This window comes from Garra rufa, chromosome 5 (genome assembly GCF_049309525.1).
Source record: "Garra rufa chromosome 5, GarRuf1.0, whole genome shotgun sequence".
Lineage (NCBI taxonomy): Eukaryota > Metazoa > Chordata > Actinopteri > Cypriniformes > Cyprinidae > Garra > Garra rufa.
The window spans coordinates 28002973-28016606 of record NC_133365.1 but is presented as its reverse complement, the minus strand read 5'-3'; the positions used below and the strand labels follow the sequence as shown (position 1 = coordinate 28016606).

General features: G+C 40.3%; 1 protein-coding gene across 4 annotated transcripts in view; it reads left to right on the top strand.

Annotated features, from left to right (window-relative positions):
• Window positions 1-7447, top strand: part of klhl13 (kelch-like family member 13) — a 77641-nt gene extending 70194 nt beyond the window's left edge. For all 4 annotated transcript variants that reach the window (XM_073840980.1, XM_073840979.1, XM_073840977.1 and 1 more), the window contains 2 exons: window positions 913-1026; window positions 6215-7447. In XM_073840980.1, coding sequence (XP_073697081.1) covers window positions 913-1026; window positions 6215-6708 — 608 coding nt within the window. In that variant the 3' untranslated portion in view covers window positions 6709-7447. The remainder of the gene's footprint in view (window positions 1-912; window positions 1027-6214) is intronic.
• Window positions 7448-13634: the final 6187 nt, after the last annotated feature.

Below are 13634 nucleotides of genomic sequence, written 5' to 3'. Positions count from 1 at the left end.
CAAAAATGTTGATATCATAAAGACCTTATTTAAAGAAAAAGAACTATACGTGAAATAATTACTCATATGGTGATATACGATTTTAGTCATATTGCCCACCCCTACGCTGTTGTTTAGGATTTTACATGCAGTTGGTTTAGTAAACTGATAGTAAGTACTTGTAGAAGCTACATTTTAAGTTGTCACAGTTTATTACCCTTCTGTCTTTTACCCAGAAGCCAGACTGAACATTAAGAGCTTGTTTTGTGATTGGTGTAATATTCTCAGATTTAAAGAGCGACATGTACTGAATAAACATTAAGTCCAGAATCAGACAAGTCCCAAAAATGCCCCCCCCCCCCCCCATCTCAGATTTACCCGAGATAAAAAGAACTAGAAATGAATAATGTATCATCTACCTATAGCAGATCTTTTCTGTATCATTTGATGATTTCTCTGGAAAGATACTTTTATAAGCCTAAGAAAAGCATTGCTTCTGATTTCAAGAGATAAGATAAGAGCAGCCAGCAGTGTTTGTGAATATTTAACAAGGTGAAGTAGAGGTTTCGGTGTACAGAATTCTGTAGCGCTTGTACCATTATTGGGTTTATATTGTATGTTTCCTTCACTAATGGTTAGTAATAGATCATCCTCTTTGTGGCAGAGTGTCACTGAATCTATACTAATGGTCATCATAATTGAAACTTGCATCTGTGCTGTGAAAGTACACTAGTTTGGTTGTGTATAATTGAGCTCTAAAGTGTCCCTATTCTCTCTGTTTGTGAGAGCATGACTAATGTTCAACAACTTATTTTCTCTCCCCTTTAGACCTTTTCCTGGATCCACATTAACTCAGCTGTTAGTCTAGTCATCTTTCTTGGCATTCAAAGGCTTGTTTTCAACTCTAATTCTCACTCTCTTGTCTTTCTCCAGCAACTGTGGAGTGTTATAACCCCAGGACAAACGAATGGACATACGTGGCCAAAATGAACGAGCCACATTATGGACATGCAGGCACTGTTTACGGAGGATACATGTACATTTCAGGTACCTGTCACACATTTGTGAAAACAATCCTAATCAGAAGGAAAACTAGTCAAGCTTCAGATTCAGATTGATTTTGCGATTATTTTAGTTTTTATGTCAAAGAGAAAAGCACAAAACCACAAGCTTCCGCTTTAATATGCACACATTTGAGGAAAAAAAGTCCCAAATGCGCGTCTTCATTCTCAAACACATTTTCACAGATCAGGTAGCTGGTAAGGTGTTGCTGACAGGAAGAGGAATATCTGGAGGGTGAGAATGAGATGTTCTCACCGCACATACCAACTGATCCTCCATAGATCAGTGTGTGTTTGTGTTTCTTCTATCGCACAAAAACACTTTCAGACAGCAAGAAATTAACTTCTCTAAACCGAGGAACACAGAGACACTGTCTCACAGGGTTTTAACCTGCCCTGTGCAGGATTGTTCCCATCACATGCTCACTTTACAGGATTGCAGCCTAAATCCTGCTTTATGGAGATGAGTCCTACTTTTACTGAGAATGATAAACAGAGAGATAGAGAGAGATGGTTAGATGGATAGGGTGGCGAGAGGAGGAGATGACATGAATCAGAGAAGCGTGTTTCTGTGTGATAATGAACATTGAGGTATGTAGGAGGAGTGCGATCTCACACACACACACACATGCACAAAGAAAGCTGTGATAATGCTGCTCAGGGCTTTCTGTCTTCTTCTCCCACACACACATTTACCTTTCCATACATTAGCATTCACTCTTACATGGGCACGAGACTCTCATTTAACCCTCCAGCGACCACTAAATAACATTCTGAACTCCTCATGATATGTGAGCACTGTATATGAGGCAGTGTTACTCTATTATACATATTATAATGTAGTATTTATTATTTTAAATGTTATTATTTTCAATTTGTGTGTAAATAATTTATTTCTCTGCCTCTAAAACAGTTTTCTATAGATATTCCCAAGACCAAGTGCATAGGAAAAATAAACGTTAAAAGGGATAATTCTGCCATTAATTACTCACTCTCTTGTTGTTCCAAACCTGTAAGACCTTCGTTCATTTTCAGAATGCAAATTAAGCTATTTTTGATGAAATCTAAGAGCTTTCTGACCCTGCAAAGACGGCAACACAACTGACACGTTCAAGGCCCAGAAAGGTAGTAAGGACAATGTTAAAATAGTCCATGTGTCATCGGTTCAACCATAATGTTCTGATGCTACGAGAATTCTTTTTGTGCGCAAAGAAAACAAAATTAAGGACTTAATTCAACAATTTCTTCTCTTCCGTGTCAGTTTTCAATGGGTGTTCATGAGAATACCACAACTAGTGATGTGCGGGTCGGGTTTTTTTCAACCCGCGGGTCCCGCAATTATGAAATTATTTGGCCCGCTCCAGCCCGCCCCGCACCACTGTGTCTATTTTTACAACCCGCCCCGCCCCGCACCCGCGACCATTAAATAGACATACTATGCATTGTAATGCAAATGAAAACTGCTTTTTTTTTTTGCCCAAAAGTGCTTGGAAACATCGTCCTTTAAACTGGCAACAACATACTGTACGATTATGAAAATGAACCGTAAATCAAATAATATTAATAACAAGATAATCAGTGGTGTAACGTTAGTGGTGCCGGAAGAAAAGTATATATGCTTCATTTATGAATATCGTTTTGAACTTTCTATTTGAGTGCATTCGTTTACTGGATCCTTGGACTGAAAGGTTTACAGGTTCACTGGTTTAAGGAAGTTCTGATCATAAAAATCTGCTCCTTTTTATTTGTAAGGTATTGTTTTCGTTATATGTACTATTTAAAACCTGACTAGGGTGCGGGAGATGCAGCGGGCGCACACGCATCAGGCACAATAACCAAATACATTTCAAAGCAAGCCGGCGCCACAGTCCTGACTGCATCATTGCTGTCTTTATTGTGTGTTTTTAGCGAATATTTACATTCATTCACATATGACTGGATGTGGTTGACTGTCATGATTTTGGCTAATGCAGGATAATGTGCATCAGAGGAGATTTAAATACGCATAGCACCAGGCCTGCAGAGCTGAATGTGTGTTCGCTTGATGCGCTTGTGGCTGACAGCGGGAGCTGCTTGGTGCTTTCATGACGTGACGTGTTGATAACCTTGTTAAAGAACTTAACAAAATATGAAAATAGATATTCCCAAAAATGTAATATAGGCTATAGGGAATTGCACGGAACATACATTGATTTTTTAATTTTATTTTGTTTTTAATGACCCGCCCTGCAAATAAAGTGACAATTTCTTTACCCGCCCCAACCCGACCCGCGGGTTATGCAACGACCCGCGCATCACTAACCACGACGTGTGGTTCTGCTGAGGCAGGAGCTGGTGTTCTGAAGTAGAACCCTCTTGTTTACAAGCAAAGGGATATGCATGTATGCGTCATGGTGCTCTCATGAATGTGTGTTAAAGACTGACAAAGAAGACAAGAAATTGTTATCCTTACTACCTTTCTGGGCCTTGAACCAAGTGGCAACCTTGCAGTCTCTCTTGAGTCTGACACAGAAGTGACTGCAGAGACAGGCTCCAAAAGGTCAAACCCACTGACCCCCCTATGATAAAATCCACAACTTTACAGCAGAAAACAAAATGGAAGCTTAATGGAGGCATATTTATAATTTATATATATACTGTATATATATAATATGTTAGCCTTAAGGTTTTCTATAAGCTAGTGTGCTCTAAAACAATGACAAAATTCGCATTTACAAGATATAAGCATTAAAAACTTACACTCTCTTACTTCGGTCAATATGGATCAACGATTTTGATGACATCACCTTGCACTTCAGCTTCTCATCAAACTTTTTGTCCAATCAAAAGTTCTCTAGTGACCCCAATAGCTTTTTTCCCTGGAATGCAAATATGCATTTTTGAGTAGCATTTGGGCAGGTTTTGTTGTGAAAACCTGGCAACCCTGTACCCAGAAGTGATATGCGATGATGCACTGCCAAGATGGCAACAGCCGGCTCTGCCCACTTTGGGCTTCAGAAATGCTCTTTAGAAACCTACGGGTGATGTCACAGACACTAAAGGTGCGTTCCATTCGACCGTAAGTGGACTGCGAAGTGGACTTCACTGGGTATTCCGCCATCTTAAGTGAGATTCCAAACCGAAGGGAGCGAACATTTTCAGTTCGAAGGGCACTGCGAACGGCATAGGGAATAAGGGAACATCGGTACTTCACTTCACAGGAAGTGGACGGGGAAAACTACCCAACTGTCATTGCGCACCGCGTCACTAGTTAGAAGTAATGATGGAGCAGAGCCGTTGAAGTTTTTTTTAAAGGCTCTGCAATGGAGCGGTTGCAATAAATGTTTTTATCATTATACAAATTAGAGTGTTTATGAATGGTTATGGGATTCATGTTACATTTGCATATTGTATTTTATGAATGAAAGTAAAACTGGCGAGGTGAAGCTCTGTCTTGTTTTATTTAATGTTACCACAGGATAGTTAAATATAGGCTGTGTGTGGGGAAAAAAAGTGCGTGAGATAAGACCACAAAATCTGTTAATCTGTTAACGGTCTAAACATATACATTTGGACTATATTTTTTAGATGCATACATTTATATGTATTTTATATGTATTTAAATTTGAAAGTAAAATAAATTACAATATTTATTTATGTTAAATCATAATCTGCGTGACCCTGCCGTTGATTTGCTTTGATGACGTTCCAGGGCATTCCAAATGAGCGATTATTGTCAGCGAAGTCCACTTCAACGGATGTACCGTGCTAAGGGAGTAGGGAGCAGTGAACACTGCGTAGGGACCCTGTCGATCGGAACGCACCTTAGGTCCATGTTTATACAGTCTATGCCCTAAACGTGTCAGTGGGGTTGCTGTCTATGCAGGGTCAGAAAGCTCTCGGATTTCATTGAACATGTCTTTTGTGTTCTGAAAATGAACAAAGGCCTTACAGGTTTGGAATGACATAAGGGTGAGTAATTACAGACAGAATTTTCCTTTTTAGATAAGCTATCGCTTTAAAGATAGCAAGTCTTATTTAGAATTCAATCAAATCCAAGTGGATAAAATCATGTTCCATTCCACTTTTTCACCGTGATAAATATTCAGTTTCACCCAGAAATGTCACATTATAAAGGTTAAATGATTTCTAAATGGTTGTCTGAGCTAATGAAAAATGTGAAGAAAAACAAAACGTTGATTTTGATCAATTTCAAGTGTTAGTAGCTGTTTATTAAAAATTATACAAAATAAAAAAAACTCCATGTTACTGTCTCATTCCGTTCTACCTCGAGCGTTGTGTATTTATTCATGCATAAGCATCTTGCTGGTGATGTACATACACATTTACATTGGTTCTCACACTTCCTTCCTCCTTCCTCTCCTCCGCCCACGCGGTTTCTCTGGAGTATTTTTGGAAATGCTGATCCTTTTGTTTTTACTCTGGTGTCTGTGTCCTTACTCCTGCCTCTCTCTCTCTCTCTCTCTCTCTCGCAGTCAGTTATATAGGTCATGAAGCAATGGAGTATTAAGCTGTGCGCTCACATGAGCGTTAGTGTGCATGCATGAAACACTCTCATGTGCTGCCTCATGCTTTGTTCTCAGTCATCATCTCTCCTTCTCCTTACCCTAATCTCACCTCTGTTTCCTCACCATTTCACTTCAGACATTGCCCTCTTTCAGCTTCGTTTGTGTTTTGATTCACACAAATGCACTGAAAGAGGAGAGCGAGAAAGTGTATGTATGCGTGTGTGTTTGTGTTGAGTGAATCATTCTCTTCTCTTGAAGAATGGATGGATGGATGAAGAGTTAGAGGGCAAAAACAGGAGGGATGGAGAGAGGAAGAGAAGGGAGGGTCTGGTTGGCTGATGCCCAGGTGCCTGATGGGATGGTTCTCTTTATTTTCAGCCCTCCCTGTAGACATGTCCTGTTTTCTTTTTCCTCTTGTCTTTTTCCCTCTCTAGTTCATTTCGGCGAGCATGCGGACCTGCTTGTGTGTTTGTGTGCGTGTTTTCAAAGATGCATTATTCAATCTTAACTCTTTCCTCAGCAGACCTTGAGAGAGTTTCCGTGCACACACGATGCATTATTCATTTCTTGTTCTGTATATCTAATGCTTCCAGGAAGGTGCACGCCCAAGGTGTCCGTTTCAGCAGAGAAAGTGATGTGAATTTTCTCTCGTTTGTTGTTTTGCAGGTGGAATAACCCATGACACCTTCCAGAAGGAGCTCATGTGTTTTGACCCGGACGCTGATAAGTGGACTCAGAAGGCTCCCATGACCACGGTCCGTGGCTTGCACTGTATGTGCACGGTGGGCGACCGCCTGTATGTCATTGGCGGAAACCACTTCAGGGGGACGAGCGACTACGACGACGTGCTAAGCTGTGAGTACTACAGTCCCGCCCTGGACCTGTGGACGCCGATCGCCGCTATGCTTCGTGGGCAGAGCGATGTTGGCGTGGCCGTGTTCGAGAACAAAATCTACGTGGTGGGCGGCTACTCCTGGAACAATCGCTGCATGGTGGAGATCGTCCAGAAATACGACCCCGAGAAGGACGAGTGGCACAAGGTTTTCGACTTGCCCGAATCCCTCGGTGGCATCAGAGCCTGCACTCTGACCGTGTTTCCGCCCGAGGACCTCTCGCTCACCGGCTCGCCAAACCGCGAGTCTCCTCTGTCGGCTCCTTGAGAATGGATGGAGGGAGAGTGAGAGAGACCGAGGAATAAACCGGACGGATTGGTTGACAGACATACAGATGGACGAGTAGATGCGACCTCTTGTTCTCTCTCTCTCTTTCTCCCTCTCTCTCTCTCTTTGTCCCCACAGGAAAAAGACAATGTTTGCACTCCCCACTGATATACGTTTCAATGGTGTCTGTGGTGAAACCCCGTCCCTTCCCTCAAACGATTCCACTTCTCTTCCTCATCCCTCCGCTCCCAAGAGCAAATGCTGAAGTCCTTTCACCCCGTCTCGATGAGCAAGAAAAATGGAAGCACTCCCAGGGTTGGGTGTAACTACATGTTAACATTGCATTTGAGGGGGGTTTGTTTTGTCTCTTTTGGCAGGAATCACCTTGACTTGAACAACAAATGACTTTGCAATTCAACTTTTCTACCTGAGTCTCCAGAGTTTTGCTATGAAGACTACGTTTCCCTGATCCCACCTATTCTGAGGTCGCCTACCCCCTCACTGTTCTCTCTCTCCCTCTCTCCATTATGCCTGCTCATTTTTCCCGTTTCTGTCCACTTTCTCACCCTTTGCCCAGTTTTTTACCCTCATTCTCTTGTCTCTCTCAGGGGGTTAGTTGACCTTTGACCACAGGATGAGGAAACGGTTTTAAACTCAGGGGTTGGCCTGCCCCCATCCCACCCTGCCTAACTGATATTTCATTTCTCTACTCCTGCTGTTGTTATGAACCATTAACAGAATTGTGTTTTCTAAATTTAATAAACAAGATTTTGAGAAAAAATAAGTGTTGGTTTGATTTTCATTTTGTTCTCAGCTTTCTTAAAATCTTCTAAAGTACGTTGGCTGTCAACATCATATGTGACCCTGGACCACAAAACCAGTCGTAAGGGTCAGTTTTTTTAAATTGAGATTTCTACATCGTCTTTCCATTGATGTATGGTTTGTTAGGATAGGACAATATCTGACAGAGATACAACCATTTAAAAATATGGAATCTGAGGGTGCAAAAAAATCCAAAATATTGAGAAAATCATCTTTAAATTTGTCCAAATTAAGTTCTTAGCAGTGCACATTACTAATAAAAAATTAAGTTTTGATATATTTATGGTAGGAAATTTACAAAATATCTTCATGAATCATGATTTTTGTCATGAAAGAAAAATCAATAATTTTGACCCATGCAATGTATTTTTGGCTATTTCTACTAATAGACCCCTGCTACTTAAAACTGGTTTTGTGGTCCAGGGTCACATAATCAAAATACAGAATGGGCTTGAGTGCCACATTGCTTTTATGCAAAGATTACTACTCAATTGGATATTTGAACACAGCCATTGTTGACCAATCCGCATCCAGGATCAGCAGAGTCCATTTTATAATCAAGAATCCACTTCAGCAGCTGTTTTTGAGTCTGGCTTATATGGACTTGAGTGGACCAGCATGGACAGAGACACCAAGGCTTTCTGAAGAGTTTGCCGAAGCAGGCGCAGTAATATCACGCAGCGCCTGAAATTAGCTCCCAGCTAGGTTAGCATTCGCACGTGTGCTGTGTGATATTACTGCGCCTGCTTCGGCCATGTTACGGCAGCAAACTTCCTTGACTATTACGTCGGAATGGAAGTGTAGTTCCTAATCTTATCGGCCTAGAAAATAGCAGCTTTACATTTTCCGCCAGTATTAGTAAACGATATAACTACAGAAGTCCAGTTTTAAATATCGACAAATACGGAAACTCGTTGGTCATTTTTGAACACAATGCTATTGGTCTAATAGGATTCAATGATCTATGCTAAGCTATGTTAAAAGTGATATCGCCAGAACAGGAGAACGGCTGAATGGATTTCAAAACGGTAAAACTCAACTTATTAACTCGGGGGAGTTGGAGAATGAGCCTATTTCTAAAAAAAAAAAAAAAAACATTCCCAAACTTTTAGTGGCCATAGAGCCTATTTTCTGCAGTAATCCAAAAGTACACACACACATATATATATAATTTTTGCCAAAGCAACTGCAATGATGCTAACTTCCAAACTGACATACAAAATAACTCTTAAAAACGTATTGCTATACTCAATGTCTACTGTAATTTGATGATAGCGCCACCTGCTGGTCAAGAGTAATTGCATTGTAAGTAATTCCATATATTAAGCAGATTTTCCTAAAATCAACACTGGGGATGTTTTGTTGAGTAAAATCTACCATTTATGCCATTGTTGTGCTTGCTTTTCTTTGTCTCAAGCAGGTGTTCGACTCAGCCCGTTGTGCTCGTGGTGCCCAGGTGAACTGCCATCTGTGTGAGTGTGTGTGGCCTCCCGAAGAGACATATGGTCACTAATCTATTACAACTTAAATGAGGCACAGGGCTCGGCCCACACTCGCTCTACAGCCCTGTGGGGCACAATCAAATACACATTTTACATTGGTTAATAACTCTCTAAAGCAACAGCCCATTGTCCAGTATAGTTAGTCAAATATAATTGACTCCTGATTAGTTGTGTCAGTGTGTATCACAGGCATTAGTTTTTATATTTGATTGCCAGCTAGTGCAGTGAGTGTAAGTGTCTAGCGTGCATGGGGACTTTCTGGCCTGGTTGGTGTTTTGGCCCTGGGCTGCGTCAGTTGTTCTAAATTGCATTAAAGCATCATGGGAAAACAGTACTAAGTGCAGGGTCAAGGGCACCCACAGATGAGAGCCTCGGGAGTGTGTGTGGACAGTAATGCTGATATTATTAGAATAAGGGCAGTTTTTAAAGCGTGCTGCAATTCTCTGATAAATGTAGCCCAACAGGGGACGCCTTCAGGGCTGTGTGCACCCATAATCCCAGCTGTCCTCCATAAAAGCAGGATTAGTAAGAAAGTAAGGGCATCATATTATGGTTTTTGTTCCCCACCCCCATTTAAAGGGGCACTCCACTCAAAAGCAAAAATTCTCTTATTATTTACTCACCTTCATGCCATCTCAGATGTATATGACTTACTTTCTTCAAAGAATACAGAAAGATTTTTTTTAAAAATGCATTTCTGTGAGTTTACATTTAATGTAAGCATACATGACCTCCAAAAGCTGATGTAAAAAATCACACAAAGTGAATGTGAGGAAAATCTATACAGCCCCAGTTGATGATTCCTCTGGGGTGAAAAGATACAGCTAAGGTCAAAAGTTTACATACACCTTGCAGAATCTGCAAAATGTTCATTATTTTACCAAAATAAGTGGGATAATACAAATTGCGTGTCATTTTTTATTTAGTACTGACCTGAGTAAGATACTTCACATAAAATACATACATACAGTCAGAGAAAATAAAAGTTGAATTTATAAAAATGACCCCGTTCAAATGTTTAAATCTATCCAGTTTATTTAATTTTTTTTTATTTTTTTTATTTTTTGTGATAGTTGTTCATGAGTCCCTTGTTTGTCCTGTTCAGTTAAACTGCCTGCTGCTCTTCAGAAAAAATCCTTCAGGTCCCACAAACTCTTTAGTTTTTCAGCATTTTTGTGTATTTTAACCCTTTCCAACAATGACTGTATGATTTTGAGATTCATCTTTTCATTCTCATATGCAACTATTACAGAAGGTTCAAATGCTCACTGATGCTCCAGAAGGAAAAACAATCATTAAGAGCCGGGAGAGTAAACTTTTGGACGTAATGAAGATGTGTAAATTGTTCTTATTTTGCCTAATGTCATCGTTTTTGTCATTTAGTACTGCCCTTTAGAAGCTACAGAAGATACTTGCATGTTTCCCAGAAGACAAAGTTAAACATACCCTGATCTTCAAATTCGAAAAGATTTCACCCCCGGGCTCTCAATGCATCTTGTTTCTTTCTGGAAGATCAGGGAGTGTTTAAACCTTCTGTAATAGTTGCATGTGAGTCCCTCAGTTGTCCTCAGTGTAAAAAGATGTATCTCAAAATCATAGTCATTGTTGGAAAAGGTTCAAATACACAAAAAGTGATATCTTCACGTCCTGTCTTCTGTGATGCCTTCATCTGATCGATTTTTTTAAGGCAGCATCAGATATCCTTTCGCTGTATGCCTTTGATATCACTCAATCCTGTGACAGAGAGTTGGTCAGTGTGTGTATAAATGTAGGTTTTTCAGAAACTTTTTCCACTTTCATATGAAAAAAGAAAGTCATACACATCTGGGACGACTTGAAGGTGAATAAATGATGAGAAAATTTGTCATTTTTGGGTATAGTATCCCTTTAATCAGCCTAGAGAATCTCCAAATGAAATACTATTGAACAGTGAAATAAGATGTTGCAATAAGATGTTTTTTTCCTCTGCACCTTCTCACACACACCACGGCCTGGCCTCTGCAGTGACGTGTGCCACCTTTCAGCCAGCGCTGTGCTGTAGAGGCCAGTTTTCAACTTGCGTCATGTTTCTAGGTGTGTGTTATCTTGTTTAGCTCAGACTGCAGTATTCTAGGATCAGCAGAGTTCAGTCTGCTTGCCTGTCTACACCTGTGTCTGGATTTAAAGACACACTTCTAGTTGAGCAATAGCAAACAGACAACATCACTCTCAGATATTACACAGAACGAAGACCTTAGCCAAAAAGAAACTGCCATGCTGTTCAAAACCTACATTTCCTTTATTGTTTCACCCTGAATTAGTGAGTAGGCTAATGATTTAAATCAACTGTATGTTTTTTACCTTAAAATATCAGTTTCAAAATCATTCTGCTGTTCCTTTCCCACATCTGTTCTGGGAGATTTGAAGTATTTACAAAAGTGCATTCCATTCACCTTACTGTAGGGGGCTCCAAAGTCCCAAAAATACACAAAACTACATTCAATTAATTTCAAATTCGGCTCGTTCCTAAAATAAGGCTGTAGAGTGTTTTCACAAGGCCTCATCAATCGGCCATATTGGTGTCAAGGAATGTAAACAATGCCACTGAACTGCGAAGAAACTCGCATATTTTGCTTATTATTGCTGCTGAAAATGCTAAATCATTGTCATGTTTTGGTCTGTAGTAATCAGTCAGGAGTACTATAGACTGCCAAAAGTTATAACAAATAGACAGCTTAACTTAGCAGAACAACATATTCAGTAGTACATTTACCATGCAATCCATGCTGTTGCTTACATCCGAGTATCGCCAATATAGCGTGCATCCCGGTAACTGACCAAATTGTGAGTGCAAACCTTTATAATCAGTGATGCTGTTTACATGACAAATCCCTGACAATAAACTGATACCTTGTTCGATTTATGACATCCCAGATAGCACACGTACGTCTGCAAGATGTCTGTTAAAGATCTCTTGATCTGGAAAGCATCTGTTGTGTACAAACATCTGGTAGACGTCTGTAAGAGTTTAGTTTTACACACATTCTAAATCATAAACATCTTAAAGACATCTAATAGACGTCTATTTGACATCTGATAGGAAACGTCCAATAGACATATTGCAGATGAGCAAACTATGTCTTGCAGATGTAAATGCAGACATTAAAAACATCTCTGAGATGTACATGAGCTATCAGGGACATTGACACAAAGTTAAAATGATTTGAAATGGTCGCATACAGTGAAGACATGGTTTAGTGTATATGTTTTACTACACAGAAGCATTTGCTGTTTTCTATTTGAAGGAAATGTTTTAATTTTTGGAGCTTGACACTGACATACACTGACACTGACTGACATGGTGTGAAAAAGTGTTGGCCCCTTAATGATTTTTTTTTTTTTTTTGCATGTTTGTCACACTTTAATGTTTCAGATCATCAAACAAATTTAAATATTAATCAAAGATAACACAAGTAAACACAACATGCAGTTTTCAAAGAAGGGTTTTTTTTATGAAGGGGAAAAAATCCATTCCCCTGTTGAAACATAACTGTGGTTTATCACACCTGAGTTCAGTTTCTCTAGCCACACCCAGGCCTGATTACTGCCACACCTGTTCGCAATCAAGACATCACTTAAATAGGACCTGCCTGACAAAGTGAAGTAGACAAAAAGATCCTCAAATGCTACACATCATGTTGAGATCCAAAGAACAAGGGAACAAATGAGAAAGAACGTAATTGAGATCTATCAGTCTGGAAAAGGTTATAAAGCCATTACTAAAGCTTTGGGACTCCAGCGAACCACAGTGAGAGCCATTATCCACAAATGGTGAAAACATGGAACAGTGGTGAACCTTCCCAGGAGTGGCCGGCCGACCAAAATTACCCCAAGAGCGCAGTGACGACTCGTCCAAGAGGTCACAAAAGACCCCACAACAACATCTAAAGGACTGCAGGCCTCTCTTGCCTCAGTTAAGATCAGTGTTCATGACTGCACCATAAGAAAGAGACTGGGCAAAAATGGTTCCAGGACGAAAACCGCTGTTGAGCAAAAAGAACATAAAGGCTCATCTCAGTTTTGCCAGAACACGTCTTGATGATCCCCAAGAATGTTGGGAAAATACTCTGTGGACTGACGAGACAAAAGTTGAACTTTTTGGAAGGTGTGTGTCCCATTACATCTGGTGTAAAAGTAACACAGCATTTCAGAAAAAGAACATCATCCCAACAGTAAAATATGGCGGTGGTAGTTTTTCTTGTTTTGCTGTTTCTGGACCTGGAAGACTTGCTGTGATAAATGGAACCATGAATTCTGCTGTCTACCAAAAAAATCCTGAAGAACAATGTCTGGCCATCTGTTCGTGACCTCAAGCTGCAGCAGGACAATGATCCAAAACACACCAGCAAATCCACCTCTGAATGGCTGAAGAAAAGCAAAATGAAGACTTTGGAGTGGCCTAATCAAAGTCCTGACCTGAATCCTATTGAGATGCTGTGGCATGACCTTAAAAAGGTGGTTCAAGTGGGACAAAATTCCTGCACAGCGCTGTAACAGACTCATTGCAAGTTATCGCAAATGCTTGATTGCAGTTGTTGCCGCTAAGGGTGGCCCAACCAGTTA